We start from the raw sequence: 19,323 nt of genomic DNA on the forward strand, positions 1-19,323 counted from the left end.
AATGCATTATAGCAATAACAATAACAATGTATTAGTATTAATAATGAGAATAATAATGCATTGTTTCTTCTTCTCCTCCCCCATTCTCCTCCTCCTCCTCCTCCTCCTCCTTTTTCCTACTCCTGACCTTACCTGGTTCATGATGGAGGTGCGTCTGCCCAGTCTGTTGTCGGGGAAACGGAAGCGGCTGGGCTTCTTGATGCCGTCGTCGGACTCGGACTTGACAAACTTCTCAGAGTCGCCCTTCTCATCTCCGCTGCCCTTCTTCTTCTCTCGCCACTTCTTGCGGTTGCGGCGCTCCTTAGCGCTCTTGGAGCTCAGCTTGGACATCTCGGAGGAGCTGCAGGACATGTGGCCCTCCTCGTCATCCTCCACCGCGTCCTCAGACACCGTGCCCGCCGACGTGACCATGTTGTTCATCTAGCAAACAACAAACACACAAGTCAGAATCAGAGTCGGAGTCGGAATCGGAGACCTGCTGTTTCTTGAGCTACTCTGTGTGTTTGTGTGCGTGTGTGCGTGTGTGCATGTGTGTGTGTGTCAGGATTTGGTGTGAGGTCAGACTGGATGGACTTAAATGATCTCTGCAACTGCACAGGAATGGTGGTGGGGTGCCAGTGAAACATGCAGGATTCTATCCTCCAGATGAAGCGGTCTCAGAGCGCACATCACTGGGACAGCCTGAAACTGCAGGGGAAACTGGTGGGTTTAGCCTTTGCAGATCACACTTTGTCCCACTCTGTGCTCTCTAACTGCTCTGTTGGTGAGGACATATTAACATTTACCATCAAAGCCTGCCTCCAGGTCCTCCCAACAAAGTGTAACCTGGCCATCTGGTACCCCAATAAACATGACCCACACTGTATAATGTTTGGATCTGTAATCCTTCCCTGTGTGGTGATCCAAACAAAAGTACTAAACTGTGTGTACCGTATGCCTCTGTGCGTGTGTGTGTGTGTGTGTGTGTGTGTGTGTGTGTGTGTGTGTGTGTGTGTGTGTGTGTGTGTGTGTGTGTGTGTGCGTGTGTGTGTGTGTGTGTGTGTGTGTGTGAGTGTGTGTGTGTGTGTGTGTGTGTGTGTGTCTACCTGTGCATCCTCCTGGTTTTTCTTGAGCTGCTCCAGCATGAGTCTGAACTCCTCCTCCTTCTGGGCGGCCTCCTCCATGGTGGCCTGGTTCTGCTCCTCATAGGCCATGGCCACCACAGCCAGGATCAAGTTCACCAGGTAGAAGGAGCCCACGAAGATCACCAGCACGAAGAAGATCATGTACGTCTTACCGGCCGCACGCAGGGTCTAGTATAACACACACGCGCGCACACACGTACACACAAGGGCAACACATTAGGAAGAGCACCAGTTCAAAGAACATCATGTAGGTCTTTCCAGCCGCATGGAAGGTCTAGCGTAACACACATACACACACCAACAGACATACATATGAAAGGAAGATCACCAACACAAAGTCCATGTACATCTTCCTCGTCTAGGGTGGCCATCCGTCCAAATTTCATCCAGATAGTTCGGTTTTGGAGCACTCTGTCCAGACCGATATCATGAGTTTTTGTCCTACTTTTGGGACCTGCGTTGCATGCAAAAATGTTTAGTGCGAGGGGACATTTTGTGTGTGAACTGTCTGAGCTTCTTAGAGACTGTTGAGCTATGTTACACCCCCTCCTTGTAAAATTTTCTTTTGTTACAACCAGGGCTTTGAACCGTATTTTTTTTCCAAACGTTCCGTTCCGAACAGAAACAGAATTATAACGTTTCCGGTTATGAGTTCCACCAATAAACTGACGTTCCCGAACCGGTTAGAACAAAAAAATATTGTTCCCGGAACGATTCATTTCGTTCCTGTCAGCTGATTACTCCCCATAGGCCTAACTGACGTTAATTAACCAAGAAAGACGGAAGTGCAAATGAGTCAGCCTACTTCCAAACTGTTTATTCAAGTGGATGAAAAGAATATCCTCCAGAATTTTGTCATTCAGGGACGACCTAAGCGGAGAATAAACCTCAATGATGAAAATGCGCGTTCCATGCTGACTTGGGTCACGGGGAGCGCTATGATGGACATTGTGAGTTTGTGCATATTTGAAGCGGCCATGGATGCCCAATAACGTTGAACATTCTCGGTGCGCTTTACACGCGCTTCTCTGCAATATCTTACAATGATGCAATGGAAACTCTGCCCTTTTGTATGACAGTGGTTTCTCTTATTTAAGATGTGGAGTGGAGACTTTGTAATCCACAGCTCTCTCTCCATTCAGTCAGAGAATATCTGATGTCACAGGAACGTGCACAGGAAAATAATTACTTTTTTTGTTTGTTTGAGGAACGGTATTAACCGGTATTAACCGGTTACCATTATTTTTAAATAAGTGTTTCCGTTCCAGAACATAAAAAATAATAACGTTTCCGTTTTCGTTTCTGTTCCCTGTAAAATACAAAAAGTTCCTGGTTTTCGTTTTCGTTCCTTGAACCGGTTCAAAGCCCTGGTTACAACTCCCTGATCTTGACTTCATGTTATGAGGATGTGTTAACTAAAAACCTAATAAAAAATAATCACAAAAAATATTACGCTCTTGAACAAAATCTTAATCAATGCCAAAAGGGAGACAGCATTTTTTTTTCAGAGAGCACCAAAGGAGCCCAGCAGCTATGCCAAGCCCTGTGTTGATATTGAGAGGTAAAGGTGCACCTGCGAGTGAAAGTTTGCTCATGTGCTGTTAACCTTGAGTTCAACAATTGCCAGTGTTAGCTGTGTGACTATTTTAAAATATAACCAAACAGTGTGACAAAAAAATGTTAAAAGTCATCTGTGATCTAGCAGCCCATGGTACAACATATTAATTGAATGAATGAATAAATGAATGAATCTACTATGTACAATACCAATGCAACCATGTTCCCCACACACTCCACTCTTCCTTGCACTAGTATTAAGGCCTACTTATTTATTTACTTATTCACTGCTGCATAGATGAGTGAGTGTGCTTTTATCTCGCCGTATGCTTTCATAATGTTCATTGAACATGTTTATGGAGTCAATATCAGGCAATTTTATTTTATTTTACTCAAAATCCAAATGAAGAGGCACTGCACATGTATAATATTATCTCCCCAAGCAGCCATCAGAGGCCATGGCATTATATGCTGATATTTGCAAATATTGCAATATCATATTTATTATAATCTCGTATGGTTGTGTGCTCACATTGTTCTACAATTTTCCTTTTTTCCATCATATTTTCATTATACTGCTTAATCTAGGTGCTACGCATTGACATTCAACCGCACGCACACGCACACACACACACACACACACACACACACTGCATCAGTGATGTACTATAAGAGAATTCCATAATGTCATGCAGTGAAATACCACATGGATCTTCTCATGTTCAGGCAAACCATGTAATGGGATGGCTTGGGGGGCATGTGGGGCTTGGCCATGTAATGTGTGTATGTGAGGCATGTGGAGCAGGGCTTGGCCATGTGTGCATTGTATGTGATACGGACAGGCCTGCAGTGTTGAAAGGCTGGCAGTGACAGTGGCTTCCCTACATGAGGAGAGGGGAGAGCACTGTGACACATTATACGTATTACACTACATTACAGTAATACAGCATAGAGCACTACTACATATTATATTACACTACTTTAATGCAGCCTAGATCACTGCTACATATTACTGTATATTACACTACATTAATGCAGCCTAGCTGCTCTGACCTACTTTTTACACATTACACACACACACACACACATACATGCATACATACATACTCACATACATACAACTCACATATGTGCAGCACACACACACACACACACACACACACACACAGATACAGATACAGACACACACACACACACACACACACACACACACACACACACACACACACACACACACACACACACACACACACACACACACACACACACACACACACACACACACACACAATGACTACCACTGAATGGGTGTGTGCTACTGGGTGTGTGCTTCTGGGTGTTGGACAAAATAGGACGAGGCCGAGAAAAATAAGGGAGAAAAAGAATCTCCAAGAAACCAGTCAAGAAAAATATTTCACAGTAAGTATGAAATCCAGCTGGTGTTTAATCCCACAGCTGGTATACAGTAAAAATAAATAACTGGACGCCTCAGTCTGCACTGATGAGGAATATCAGCTCAGCGCAGAGCAGCCCATCTTGGCAGTATAAGATGTGGTAATCATCTATTCTGGAGCCTATTAGGGCCCTATAAATAGAGCTCAGTGCCCTGCGTAATGATCGGCGTTAGGCAGAGCTAGGTGATCTATGGGCTCCACAAGGAACGCGCTCTACAAATGGCCTCACAATCAAATCAAGACAGCAGTTGGGCTCGAGCCGAACCAGGATTTTATTTTATTTTTTTATTTCCTCTGGTGGTTCATCCTTTTTTATGTCAGCAGCCTTAGAGGGCTGAGGAGAGAGAGAGCAAGAGAGAGAGAGAGAGAGAGAGAGAGAGAGAGAGAGAGAGAGAGAGAGAGAGAGAGAGAGAGAGAGAGAGAGAGAGAGAGAGAGAGAGAGAGAGAGAGAGAGAGAGAGAGAGAGAGAGAGAGAGGCCACATCATCATTGGCTTGACGTTAGAGCTGCCCTGGAAAGATTCCAGAACAGTGACCAAGGGGAAAGAGGGATAGAGGAGTGGAAGGAATGATGAAAGATGGAGAGGATAAGGGAGATAAACAGTGAGAGGAGGAGAGGAGGGTAGTATAGAGCAGAGGGAAGAGAAAAGAAGCAGAGGATAGCAGGGAGAAAGACAGAGAGAACAAGGGAAGATGAAGATGAGAGAAAGTGGTAAAATATCAGAGAGTAGAATCATTTAATTATAAGAGAGGAATACGTAAGAGGAGAGGAGAGGGGAGGAGAGGAGAGCAGAGGAAATGAGATGCAAGGAGAGAACAGTGCAGAAAGGGGAAAGAGGAGGAAGAGAGGAAAGGGAAGGAAATGAGAGGAAAGTGGACTGGCATGGTTGGATTAGCACTACTATTCCCTCAGCTATCAATAATGGATTAGCTTAGCATGCAGTGCGCCTTGTTTGTATGTGGAATACTAACACACACACTCACACACACATACACACGCACACGCACACACACACACACACTCACACACACATACACACGCACACGCACACACACACACATCCCAACACACACTCACACCACTGCAACACATTAAGCCTTTCGCCGACTCTTTACAGAAGAAAAAAATATCTGGATGTAAAAGCACACCCACACAAAACCACCACACACAATCAAATGCAGTACACACCCACGCATGCACGCACACACACACACACACGCACGCACGCACAAGCAGACATAACGCAGACATACTCTTCATTTCCTACCACATACAGACTCAAACAGACATAAACACTCTCTGGCGTTTCTCCATGCCTAGCTAGCTCCTAATGTCTCCTTTCCGCTCCCCATACACTGTATTCGGCATTCTCCTGATGTCTCCTCTCTGCTCCCCATGCACTGTATTCTGGATGGGATGTGGCATGTGAAAGCATGAGGTCGCTTGACTGAATTATTGAAAAGTTAATATGTCTCTCTCCAGCTCTCTCCTTCTCCCTCTCTTTACCCCCGCCTATCCATCTCTCTCTCTCTCTCTCTCTCTCTAGCTCTTTACACACTAGTAAGTGTGTGTGTGTGTGTGTGTGTGTGTGTGTGTGTGTGTGTGTGTGTGAGAGAGAGAGAGAGAGAGAGAGAGAGAGAGAGAGAGAGAGAGAGAGAGAGAGAAGAGAGAGAGAGAGAGAGAGAGAGAGAGAGAGAGAGAGAGAGAGAGAGAGAGAGAGAGAGAGAGAGAGAGAGAGAGAGGGTGGTGACTACAGTGTAAAATTCTGAAACAGTAACTGTGTGCCAGGACAGTTTACAGATCGTGAAGACAGATCATTCTGAAAAACACCCATTCAGTTCGGTACCGTATTTGGCATTGTAAAAAATGGCTAGGGTAAGGTGTGTATTAGTGTACATAAACTGTACATAAGTACATAAACTGAAGAAAATAAACTATAAATAAAGTAAAAATGTTAGCTAAAAGAAAGTATTAGCAATGTAAAAAAATGAGTGAAAACGGTGCTGTGCTGAAGGGATAGAGCATACGTAGCTCCTCAGCTACCGTAGCCTGCTTACCAAGCAGCACTGTAAACCACTGCTGAATACATAATAGGCCTGCCCTAAGTAGCTCCTCCATTACCACACAGGCAGCGGAGAGGAGAGGAGAGGAGAGGAGAAGGGAGAGGAGAGAAGAGGATAGGAGAGGAGAGGAGAGGAGAAGGGAGAGGAGAGAAGAGGATAGGAGAGATGATGAGAGATGAAAAGAGAGGAGAGAAGAGGAGAGGACATGAGAGCAGAGGACATGAGAGGAGAGGAGTTGAGGAGAGGACAGGACAGGACAGGAGGGCAGGGCAGGACAGGAGAGGAGAGGAGAGGAGAGGAGAGGAGATGAGATGAGAGGAGAGGAGAGGAGAGGAGAGGAGATGAGATGAGATGAGATGAGATGAGATGAGATGAGATGGGATGGGACGAGGTGAGGGGAGGGGAGAGGAGAGGAGAGGAGAGGAGAGGAGAGGAGAGGAGAGGAGAGGAGAAAGGAGAGGAGAGGAGAGAGGAGAGGAGAGGGGAGGAGAGGAGAGAGGAGAGAGGAGGAGAGGAGAGGAGGAAAGGAGAGGAGAGGAGAGGAAAGGAGAGGAGAGGAGAGGTGAGGAGGAGAGGAGATGAGATGAGATGAGAGGAGAGGAGAGAAGAGGAGAGAAGAGGAGAGAAGAGGAGAGGAGAGAAGAGGAGAGGAGAGGAGAGGAGAGGAGAGATGAGGAGAGGAGAGGAGAGGAGAGGAGAGGAGAGGAGAGGAGAGGAGAGGAGAGGAGAGGAGAGGAGCCTGGCTGTCACTGTAGGATGCCAGGAGGCAGGCCTCTGCTAGAGCTGAGTGTGTGGGCTGCAGCATTAGTCATGGGTTTTGTTTTTAGTTCATCTCTGTCTGCTTGACATATGAGCACTGACACCCAGGCAGGCGCTCAGTAAATATCCAACAAGAAGCCTTGTAGTGTGTGAGGAAAACAGGTGTATACTGTTATATTGCACTTCTCATATTTCTAGTATTATATTGTGCTGTGTCATGCAGGGCTGTGATGCAATATTCACACAGAAATATGATTCATGAGGGGGAAACCAATACGCAGGTTTATTGAATATGAATATATTGTGTTAATTTAACTCAATTGTTTATGTTGCTGGCAAAGAAAGCAACATTTGTGTGCACCCAAAGTCCAATATTGAATTTACGTAAGGTAAATCCAACAGTCTTTATTCAGTGTGGTATTATATTGTGCTATGTCGTGCAGGGTTGTGATTCAATATTCACACTGAAATATGGTTCATAAGGGGAAACAAATAATCTGGCTGTGGGCCAGAAATCATACAGTAGCCCCTCTGGAAAATGGGGCTTGTTGTTACTTTGAATTGTGGCAACTTTGAAATATGTGTTCTTATATACAGTATGTGAGTTTGGGGGTGCTAAATTCAAATGCAGCAGTTGTCTGGATGTCCCACTACTCCCTAGGCCAGTACAAGGGTCTAAATCAAGTAAGTTTGTGTAAGTTTGTTGCTATTTGATATGCCTGTCTGTCTGTCTGGTGCCAGAAATTGGACTGCACACACAATTGCGCCATGTGCACAGCAAAGTTCTTAAAACTGATAAAACTCAATACCCAGTCACAATACTGTGTATCGAGTCCAGAAGACGACCACATGATATGATGTGATAGTGCTTCCAGGCTTCCTTATTTATTATTAAAATTATGATGTAGTAGCCTCTTGTAACTTATAGTTTTTATTTATAATTTTACTGTATATTGTTGGAAAATAAAAAAAAGTAAGATTTGCGATGTAAATCAAATCGTTAGTTGAGTGCATCAAGCCAGATAGATAGATAGATAGATAGATAGATAGATAGATAGATAGACAGACAGACAGACAGACAGACAGACAGACAGACAGACAGACCGTATGTCTCATAAGTGAGTACACCCCTATGTGCAAGCATTAATGGGTGTATTTGGATTTTTTGTGAATGCATGAACACATTTAAGCGGTTATATATGTCTTGTTGTTAACAGGTCACTAATAATTGTGTCAAAGTCAATTTCTTTAACGAAAAGATATACTTACAAATCTGCAAAAATGTGAGGAGTGTACTCACTTATGAGACATACTGTAGTAGATCAAGACAGATAGGTAGCCTACCAGCTGGTAGAGGTTCTCCCAGAAGTCCTGAGTCATGAGACGGAAGAGAGCGAGGAAGGCCCAGCCAAAGGAGTCAAAGCTGGTGTAGCCGTAGTTGGGGTTGCGACCCGCCTTCATACACGTGTAGCCCTCAGGACAATGACTAGATGACAGATGAGGAGAGGACAGGAGAGGACAGGAGAGGAGAGGACAGGAGAGGAGAGGAGAGGAGAGGAGAGGAGAGGAGAGGAGAGGACAGGAGAGGAGAGGAGAGGAGAGGAGAGGAGAGGAAAAGAAACAGGTGGGGATAGAGTAGGGTTGAGTAAGAGAGCAGAACGGGGTGGGGAAGGGAAGGAAGAGGATGGGGAGAGGAGGATGGGGATGAAAGGAGGAGGATGACATAAGGGTTAGGAAGTAGAGGAGAGGAGGGTGGGGATGGAGATGAAGATTGGGATGGGGATTGGGGATAGGAGTAGGGATGGGCCGGGCAAGGGAATAGGAGGATAAGGGCAAGCAAAGGAAGGGAGAGGGGGCAGGACAGTAAAGAATGATAGAAGAAGGGTGGAGAGGGGTGTAGAAAGAAAAGAGAAAACAGGTGTGAGGGATGAAGGCAGCAGGCAACAGAGGAAGACAGGAAGACAGAGGGATGGGTGGAGAGGTGGATAGAGAGAGAGGTGAAGAAGGAGAGAGGTTGAGAGGTGGTGAGTTGGGCATCCAAAGTGACTCAGCATTGTTCTATGCTCCCGAGAGGTCTGACAGGGTGACTTGTCCAGATATATTTAGCCATGACAGGAACAAAGAAATCCCCCGGATGCACTTGTGTTTGATGTAGCCATAGTGGCAGTTTGATATCACTCAGAACTTCTCTCTCCCTCTCCTTACACACAATCATGACCAGTTACTGTACTGAATATTACACTTGTGTTTGTTTGTCTGGATTTTTTTTCTATAAACTGACAAGCTTTCAGTAAAGGAATGATGTTTTACATTATAATATACAAATATTCTGAATCTAATTATATTCTTCTATGACAGTGATTATCACTTTTTTTTCTACATGAGCCCCCAGTTCCTTGTTTTGTTTAGATTTCAATTACACCCTGACATCGTTGGGCTCATTAGAAAAAGTTGTAGTATTACTTTGTAAATGTATGATTTCACCAATTATTAGGTACTTTGTAGATACCTGTGGGCTTATTTCAGAGAATGTTCGCATTCTTACTAGCTAACTTTTAATCATCAAAATTAGTCTACAAAAACGGGCCTTTGGTACTCTTTTTTCTGTGAATATAAGACGACCTCAAGCCATTTAGAATAAACAGAAATCTATATTCAGGCCAAAACAATGCAAGGAAAATGTGCACAAACGTTCATAAAAAGGAAAGCCTATTTTCAAATATGATCTGTGATTGATTTGTGCTTCTCACATTGGAGGAAATACGCGGCCTTGATGTACACGCGCAAGTCAAGCATGTCGGTAAACAATGATGGGGTGCATGCATACATTGCAAGCAGGTAAGGTGGACCTCTTACTGTGTAAGAAAAAAAACTGGTCTTGATGTATAGGCCCTACTTGGTGTAATGCAGATGACTGATACAGTGTTCACTATAACCTATGTTTATGTAGCACATTTTAAATAAATGTACACCTGTTGGTGGTGTTACAATATTTTTGTATAACCTTGTGAGCCAAGTCAGGCATTCAGACAGTAATAGGAACATGTGGTGGTTTGAACAGGACTTTCTATTGATTGAGTTAGAGAGCTGGGGTGCTAAACTGAACTCCAAATAATAAAGTCTTTGTGTGTGTAAAAAGAACAATAACAGAACTTCAGAAAATAAATATTTTGTCAAATATTGCAATAGTTTTCATTAGAAATTACTGTAGCCTATAGCAGAGAATGTTGACTTTTAACTGATGGACACTTACCCAGAGTCAGAGCTGTTGCCACACAGCAAGGCATCAAGCTGCCCAGGGATGAAGTAGAAATTAGCTGTAGAGAGAAGAGAAGAGAAGAGAAGAGAAGAGAAGAGAAGAGAAGAGAAGAGAAGAGAAGAGAAGAGAAGAGAAGAGAAGAGAAGAGAAGAGAAGAGAAGAGAGGGGAAGAGAAGGGAAGGAGGAGAGGAGAGTCGAAAGAAGAAAAGAGGAAAGGAGAGGAGAGGAGAGGAGACGATAGGAGAGGAGAGGGGAGAGACAAAAACAGGAGAAGGTTGTTAAGATAATGTGTTGGCTCTGAGGAATAAACTGTACGTGAGTGATGTGATGCATGCAATGTGTGTGTGTGTGTGTGTGTGTGTGTGTGTGTGTGTGTGTGTGTGTGTGTGTGTGTGTGTGTGTGTGTGTGTGTGTGTGTGTGTGTGTGTGTGTGTGTGTGTGTGTGTGTGTGTGTGTGTGTGTGTGTGTGTGTGTGTGTGTGTGTCAGGGCTTGACATTACATTTTTCACCCACCTGTCACTGTGGCTAGTGGTTTCCCGAGTCACTAGCCATTCAGGTATTCCACTAGCCATAGATTATATAGTTGCTTTCCCTTTATCATGATAGAGTACGTCTAACCTCAGAAGATGAGGTGCTAAAGCAAGATGATTGTATAGCTTTCTACATGGAAGTATATCAATGCCCCCCATAGTCATGCTCAGTATGCAATCTACTGTGTAAGGTGTTAATATGGGTTACACAGGTGTTATTAGGTAGCCTGGTTTTACCAGACCACATTAATTACGTCTTCATTTTAGGTCTGGATCCTCGGTGCCCTGGAGCACTAGGGCGGGAGAAGGGAGCTCAGCTCTGGTTTGAAATGAGCTGACCAATCGCTGACAGTTGTCGTATGTTATTATGCTCCCAAGTGCGTTCGCTTATTAGCTGGTAACACCAGTTGTCAGTGCTGCCAGATGTACGAGAATTTGTACAATCATTTTGTCCTCTGTACGATCAAAAACACATGCTATATGATAATATCAGAGTTTTTCTTCAGTTGACTTGAAGCAACCATTTGGTTCGTGTACAATAATTACCTCCCAAAACCCCCCAAAAATGATAATTTTGAGATTTTGATGCGATAGTTCAACATTTTACATCTGGCAACACTTCCAGTTGTCTGAGCACCGGTTGAAAACCCTCCCCAGAGAGGTGTAATCAGACCATTTGTGGATTACTAAGTAATTCAAAATGAATGGTCTAACCTGTCTGGCTAGTTATTAGGTGTTACATACATAAGAGAATGCTCCTCACCGTCGTTCCTAATGTACAGTGAAAGTCAATGCCGCCGTTCCACAGGTACATACACACCACCCATATACACTACAGGTGTGAGGTGTTAAAGAGATGATGTATGTAATATGTATGTGTATAGCAAAAGAAGAATGCTCCTCACTGTCATTCATGATGTACTCATCCCAGTCGAAGCCGATGCTGCCATTGGACAGGTACGTGGTGCCGTTGATAGGCCAGATTACGCACTTCTGCCGCAGGTTGCCCATGAAGAGCTGTAAGCCAATCAGAGCAAAGACGCTCAGGCAGAAGACGGTGAGGATCATCACGTCGGACAGCTTCTTCACCGACTGGATCAGAGCGCCCACGATGGTCTTCAGGCCTGAGGGGGGCAATCACACACATGGACACACACACACACACACACACACACACACACACACACACACACACACACACACACACACACACACACACACACACACACACACACACACACACACACACACATGGACACATACACACATGCAAACGTAGACACATATACAGTACGCACACATGTAGGCACACGCATACACACACAAACACACATGCACATACACGCACAGACACAGACACACACACCCACACATACACACAGACCGAGACCCAGACCCAGAACCAGACCCAGACCCACACACACACACACACACACACACAAACACACACACACACATTGTGCGAACAAATACACACACAAACACACACACACACACACACACACACACACACACACACACACACACACACACACACACACACACACACACACACACACACACACACACACACACACACACACACAGGAGAAAAAGGTGGTTGCACATATGCTGGCCTATTGCAGTGGGACAGTTGGGGCCAGGCATGGTAACGGTGGTAACGGTAAGGTACTGTATGCTGTAAGGTCATGTCGTCATGTACTAACAATAAATGTCACTACTCTCTCTGTCATGGCAGTTATGGTGTGTGGGAGTGGACGCGTGTGAGGAGGACGTCTGTGTGTGTGTGTGTGTGTGTGTGTGTGTGTGTGTGTGTGTGTGTGTGTGTGTGTGTGTGTGTGTGTGTGTGTGTGTGTGTGTGTGTGTGTAGACTCTCTGTATGTGAAGGACAGCATGTGGTCAAATGGTTAGGAAGTAGGTGTTGGAATAAGAAGGATGCTCGAATCCCATATCATCCAAAAAAAAGAAAAAAAAGAAACCTGCTAACCCTACTTGGCACCTGCACTTTGTTCTGTTTTTTGTATACACTTTGTATACAAGTGATGTATGCTCTGATTATGCCCTCGATTGGAAGTCGCTTTGGATAAAAGCATCTGCTAAAATAATGTAATGCAATTGTAGAGAGATCATACGGGCTAATGATCTGATGCTCTGGACAACCTAGTCGTAGCTGTGCCTAGCCATTTTAAATCTCATTGTACTTATAATGTCATTGTACTTTGTGACAAGGTATTCTTTTCTATTCTATTCTATTCTATGATTTTCTATTCTATTCTATTCTATTCTATTCTATTCTATTCTATTCTATTCTATTCTATTCATCTGTGACCTTGCATAGAGTCTGCCAACCTGCCTATTATCAGCTGCTTCTTTCCCTGGAAAAAAAAACTGTAGGCATTGTTTATTGCCTTGTCTTTCATTTCTTTAAACCAAAAAATTGTGCTATGGTTACACTAGGAGTGGATTTGTCTTTTTAGATTTTTATACAGAACAATGTATACAGTAGACGTTTTTGTGCAAATTGCACTTTGAAATGTGGTCTACGACGATTGTATAACATTAGTTATACATTAGTTACATAACATAAGTACTTAAACAAAAAAACAAAAAAATAGATTTTTAATTTCACATGCTGAATATGATGACATACAGTACTACAGTAGTCATTGGGCCATCATGACATGACCACTACAAACTGCTGTGTTGGGTGCAACAGCCTGCATTCCCAGTAAGCCACTAAAACTCTAGCTGGCAGCCCTGGTCTGGTCACGCTGTCTTTGGCAGCCATATTGAATGGAATAATCTAGAATCAAGAGACCCTCTGCCAATATTGGTGGTCTTCCCATTGGATGGAATATTCTGGAATACAGAGGCCCCTCTGCCAATATATATTGGTGGCCAGGCAGGGCCCTTCATGGCTTCCTGATGCTATATTTATCCCTAGTATGTGTTTGCGTGAGTGTGCGAGAGATGTCCAATATTATGGTGGCGTGCATCATGTGGTGGACTCTACTGCATATGTGTAGGCGTGTGCAAGATGTCACATAGTATGTGTTGTATTGGTTTACTGTGTGTGATAATTTGTAATAATATTCTAATCTTGGAGTGTAGTAACCATGCACTGGCCCCAGAGTATGCACACAGTATGTTATTTTATTCAAATGTCCTACAGAGAGACACAACAATCTCACAATATAGAACAATCACAGTCAACAAAAAACAAAAACTGCTTTGGGAGCCTTCCCCTTGCAACTGAAAGTTGATAATGGACTTTGGGTGCTCTAAGATCAAATTTGATAGGAGAAAAGTCTGACAAAAAGTCTGACAAAAACTGATTACTTTGATGGTTTGATTGTGGTTTCAAAAGCAAACTATGGCCAATGCCAATGACAACAGTACCAATTGGGCATGATATCTGGGCAAATCCTTATCAGTTTAGAATTTTAGCTGCCCACCACTTTGTGTCATAAACTATTACTACAGTATAAAAGACTTGATAGTATCTCTGTGTGAGTGCTAAATGCACTGATGGGGGGCAGGGTTAATGCTTGTTGTCACATGGGACAAAAGTGTCTGCCAAATGTGATGTGATACAATTTAATGTAATGTGTCTGTGTTTTTTCTAAATGTAATGTAATTTAATGCCATGCCAAATGCACTGATGGAGGCCAGTACTGTGATGTGATGTCATGGGGCAGGGAACAGGGAGGGGAGGGCTCCCAGCAACAGCCGCCACATCTAATAGGCTAAGAGAAATAGAGCAGCACAACAGAGGGCCAATGAAGAGGGAGGAGGAGGAAGAAGAAGAAGACGAGCAGGCAGGAAGGGGAGAAGCACGTGAAGTGGCATGCAGGGCATTTAAACGCCAAGGCTGAAGGGGGGAATGGTGCCCAGCCAATGCTAAATAAGACTGCATTGGACTTACAGAAGCTTCCTTTTTTCAGTGGTTTATTTCTTTTATCTGATGTTTATGGTCAGCTAGACAGACACCCACTACCCTCCACCCATCTTCCCCCACCGCACTGCACCCGTATCCCCACAAGCCCAGTTATACACTGTTACAGATGGGACCGAGGAGTCTGGGTTACCTTTGAGCAATCTGTCGGAAGGCCTTGAGTTGAAGGCCCTCACTGAACCCACACAGACACTCAGAAGATGCTCAGCTGTGCGCTGATTGAGAAGGTGGACACAGACTCAGCTCTACCTACTCACCCACTGACCCCTGGAGCCTAGTACCCTCCAAACCCTGTCAAGTGTCATTTACCCCCCAAAATCAGGAGCCCTTTGCACTCAGCAAATCCAGAACCCCTTCATGGCTTACCGAATACAACAAGTACCCAAGCAACACTAACCCTCTTATATTCACAATCAAACCTAGCTCCCCTTAGCCCATATTGAACCCAGTATTCCTCACCACCCACAGAACACAGTTCCCACTTCACCCCTAACTTAGTCTATTCTATCCTATTCAATTCTATTAGGGCTATATTCTATTCTATTCTATTCTAGTCTATTCTATTCTATTCTATTCTATTCTATCAATCTGAACCCAGTGAATATATACCCTACCGTAGTGAACCCAGTACCTAGTCTCATGCAGTAGCAATCCCCACCCCCTGACCCCAGTCCCAATATTTATTGTGAACGGCTACGGCTATGCAAAGCCATGACTTTTAATACAGAGCATGTCCAACAGGAATATCCCTTCAAATTCGATACATGCCAATTTTATATTCAGCAACTTTTGATGTCATAACAATTGCATTGCTTTTTTTGTTTCCCATAACTGTTGCCGTTCTGGACCCTCAGCAAAGTGTTTTTGTTTACTGCAGGACTGACTCATTCATTATGCCGTGACTATCTGGTAACTAAATGAAGAGTTAGGCATCTCAGATGAAATGTTGCATACCGTAACCAGGTGTTAGGTATTGATGTGCATGTTTGTGTATTATTTTTCTGTGAGTCATCCAATCCAAGCAAAAACCAAACAAAAACAAAAAACAACAACAAAAAAAGAAACAAAACCAACAACTAAAAAAAAATCATAATGTAGTGAACCAAAAAATGAATGTTTTAGAAAGATAAAATCGGCCAAGCTCTTAGTAGGACTATTATTCTAAAAAGCAAGTGACTTCCAAAGCGTCATGCAGCATAGGGTATGTCCACAAACTAGGCTTGGCAGTCTTCATCAATAAACCAGTGCTACTGGGTCCTGGGGATTCCACGGAGTACGACTGTGCAGTTTTTGAGCGCTGAGTCCAAAACGATGGAGTGCCTATCTGATGGATCTTACTAGACATGTATCATGTCCTATTCCCTTTCCAGAAGTCTTCAGTTATACTAGAGGGATTGGAGGTACCTTTTTGTATATGGTGATGTACTACGTATATGCTGCACTGACGTCTCTTGTCCGCTCAGAGACAGTGCTAAGAAGCGCCTTTTTCTGATAGAAGCACTGCAGGTTTAGCATATGAATGGTAGCTACTGTACGTACTTTTTAGGGACACAGAAGGGAATGTCCTGTCCTGAGATGGTATTGCTACTGGAACACTTTGCTCCATGAGGGAAATTACCGATGACAAACAGGCATTACTTGAAGCAGTTAGTGTGCCCTGCCCTGGGCTTGTCCATCTGAAACACTAGCCTTCTGGCTCCAGATCAGACTAAAGGATACAGTCGCTCCATTAAACATTACACTGTAATCTGGTGTTCTGTTTCCTGACCGAGTGCTCCAAAGTAAGACAAGTGCTTTGTTCTGCCTCTTTTGCCAGAACAGAACAGGGATAGTGTAGTCTGAAATTGTTTTTATTCTTTAAGGACATAATTATTCATGTATTATACACAGGTATAGATTTATTTCTTTATGAGAGGGGGGGTGTCAGCAAATGTTTTTGAGAATATTTACATGTGAAAGGGTCTAAAACTGGTCCTAAGGTCAATCATAGACTGCAAAGCCTATCAAAAATGTATCAGTACCATTTTTGATCGTTTTGGAGTTAAAATGTCATAAAACAAACAAAACAAACAAGAAAAATCTAAATCAAAAACAGAAAAAAATGACGTCCAAAAAAGCGTGAAGTGGTTTCTCCAGCTAGTTGCGTTGCGGCCTGAGAGAGAAACGAACAAACCAACTGAAAACCGGAAATCAAACCAAAAAAATAATAAAAAAGAGTGCCGCCTCACAGGCGTGAGGGGGTCTGATAAAAGCTCAGCCTTAGAGTTTAAATCTGGTCTCACCTGGGATTACAGCTACAGTTTTCAATGCTCGGAGAACTCTGAAGGTTCTGAGCGCAGATACATTCCCGAGGTCCACAAATTCTGTTACATATCTGGAATAAGGGAGGATCACACACAGAACACACACCGAATGACAAAACCACACGCACGAGAGCACGACACCAAACTGAGGAAGAGGAAGGAGGAGGAGAGGAAGAGCAGGTGGAAGAGGAAGAGGAAGAGGAAGAGTTACACGCCACGCTACGCCACTGCACGCCACAGAGACCTGTCCACTAAAGAAGAGGTTTCGGGTGGGGGGGGAGAAGAAACACACGAGAAAACACACACACTACACGCTGCATGTCGCCGCTGTCAATACTGTCACCACACACACATACACATACACACACACACACGGCTAAACACGGACAGTCCCCGTCCCGCAGCCCTGAGTGTGGTACACACACGGCCGCCATCTTACCTGGAATTACCGCTACAGTTTTCAATGCCCTCAAGACTCTGAACGTGCGCAGAGCTGAGACATTGCCTAGGTTTACAAACTCTGTTATATACCTGCAGGATCAAACCAAACCAGACCATACGTGAAGACAAGTTGGCAGTGTCGCACAGGCAAAATATATGCACAGTACATTTTTGCAGTGTTAATTCATCACCTGGAGAGAAAGACTCTGAGTAACCCTAGGATTACACTGGATGCGTTATGCTACGTGAAGCTTTGCAAATCAAATAGAATGAGCTCTAGCTTTAAAAAAAATGTTTGCTGCGTTACCATGTTCGGTAACCAGTTCCATTCATTATAGTAGCTCATTGTTATGGCAGAGAAGTCTCTGATTCAACGCATCCAGTGTAGATCTAGGGTACGAGTAATAATTTCTACTCTCGAAGTTGAATTAACACTGGGAAAATTACTGTGAGGCCAGCTAGACTACCACTTATTCTCTCTAAAGAATAAAATGTAATAAAAGTATATACTGCATAAGTGTACATCCTATGTGAAATGGGACAATTTCACTTATGGCTATGTTTGATACTGTATGTATTTCAACAGATGCACTTTTAACGAAGTATAAACACAAATATAAACATATATGAATTCGAACAACTAGACATTCAAATCCTGGATATAAATATATAAGGTTTCTTCAAAATACACAGACTGGGGGAAGAAGGAAAAGAATTGAAGAGTCATAGGTCAGAGAAAGGGAGAGAGAGAGAGCGAGAGCGAGAGAGAGAGAGAGAGAGAGAGAGAGAGAGAGAGAGAGAGAGAGAGAGAGAGAGAGAGAGAGAAAGAAGTAGAGAGAGGCAGATAGAAATACATAGTGAGAGGCACAGTGTGAGTGAGAGAGAGAGAGAGAGAGAGAGAGAGAGAGAGAGAGAGAGAGAGAGAGAGAGAGAGAGCTGTCAGCCTCTACAAGATGTGTGTTGAAGTCGCCTCCTCTTCACAACAGAGGAACCTAGAATGTTCTGTTAACAGCATGACTGTCATCCAACACAAACGCACACTCCAAACAAAAAGACAAGAGAGAGCAGGAAGAAAAGAGGGAGAAATATAGAAAAAAAAGCAAAGAAAGCAAAGAGAGAGAGGAAGATAAGGGAAGAGAAAGAGAGGGTAGAAGGTAAAAGATTGAAAATTAAAAGACTTTTTGTTTTGCATTTCCCGAATACAAAAGATATCTTTAAATAGCACCATCAAGTATTTATTTATATATTTTCTTTTAAGAACAAACAACATCCGATGTGGCTATTTCAATGCCCCTCTTGGGCTTAAGCGGATATTTCATTTGTGCTCTTTCTTTTATGCTATGTCTTACAGCGGTATTAGGTCATGTGTTCGAAGCTGTTGACAAGACAGAAGTACTGCGTGTCCAAAAGGGATACTTACGCCATAGAAATGACCATAAAATCGAGCCAGTTCCATGGGTCTCGAAGGAATGTGAAGTCGTCTATACAGAAACCTCTGGCAATGATTTTTACAAGTGATTCGAAAGTATAAATCCCAGTGAATGTGTACCTGTGAGGGGACAGAAAAATAACCCCGGGCGGGGCAAAGAGAATATCGGAGGTTAGCCCAAATCACCTAGCCAAACGCAACACACAACAACATAAACACCGCTCACACGGCTAATCTACCCATGCAAAGATGAATTTCATGCCCTTCCAGAGTCTATGGTGGTGGGTGATGCCTGTCACTCATAGCCCCTTATGGCAGCGCCCCCTCTGCCCACGCATGGGGATGAAGGAGGGGGGCAGAGGCACGCATAACGCGTACGTACATGCATGCATGTGGCCTATGTGTTTGGCTTGAAATGTCATACAGTGCTGCACACTTCAATGCACCTTA

At 43.7% G+C, this 19,323-nt stretch overlaps 1 protein-coding gene across 1 annotated transcript in view; it reads right to left on the minus strand.

The window, feature by feature from the left end:
• The window catches only part of scn8aa (sodium channel, voltage gated, type VIII, alpha subunit a), an 87,187-nt gene that overhangs the window by 42,537 nt on the left and 25,327 nt on the right, over positions 1-19,323 (minus strand). Inside the window, exons 5-11 of the mRNA XM_063209371.1 lie at positions 18,865-18,993; positions 17,443-17,534; positions 11,651-11,869; positions 10,210-10,273; positions 8,301-8,442; positions 1,082-1,292; positions 133-401 (exon numbers count right to left, since the gene is read on the minus strand). Of these exons, the coding sequence (XP_063065441.1) occupies positions 133-401; positions 1,082-1,292; positions 8,301-8,442; positions 10,210-10,273; positions 11,651-11,869; positions 17,443-17,534; positions 18,865-18,993 (1,126 nt within the window). The remainder of the gene's footprint in view (positions 1-132; positions 402-1,081; positions 1,293-8,300; positions 8,443-10,209; positions 10,274-11,650; positions 11,870-17,442; positions 17,535-18,864; positions 18,994-19,323) is intronic.

Source organism: Engraulis encrasicolus, chromosome 10, assembly GCF_034702125.1.
Source record: "Engraulis encrasicolus isolate BLACKSEA-1 chromosome 10, IST_EnEncr_1.0, whole genome shotgun sequence".
Taxonomy (NCBI): Eukaryota; Metazoa; Chordata; class Actinopteri; order Clupeiformes; family Engraulidae; genus Engraulis; species Engraulis encrasicolus.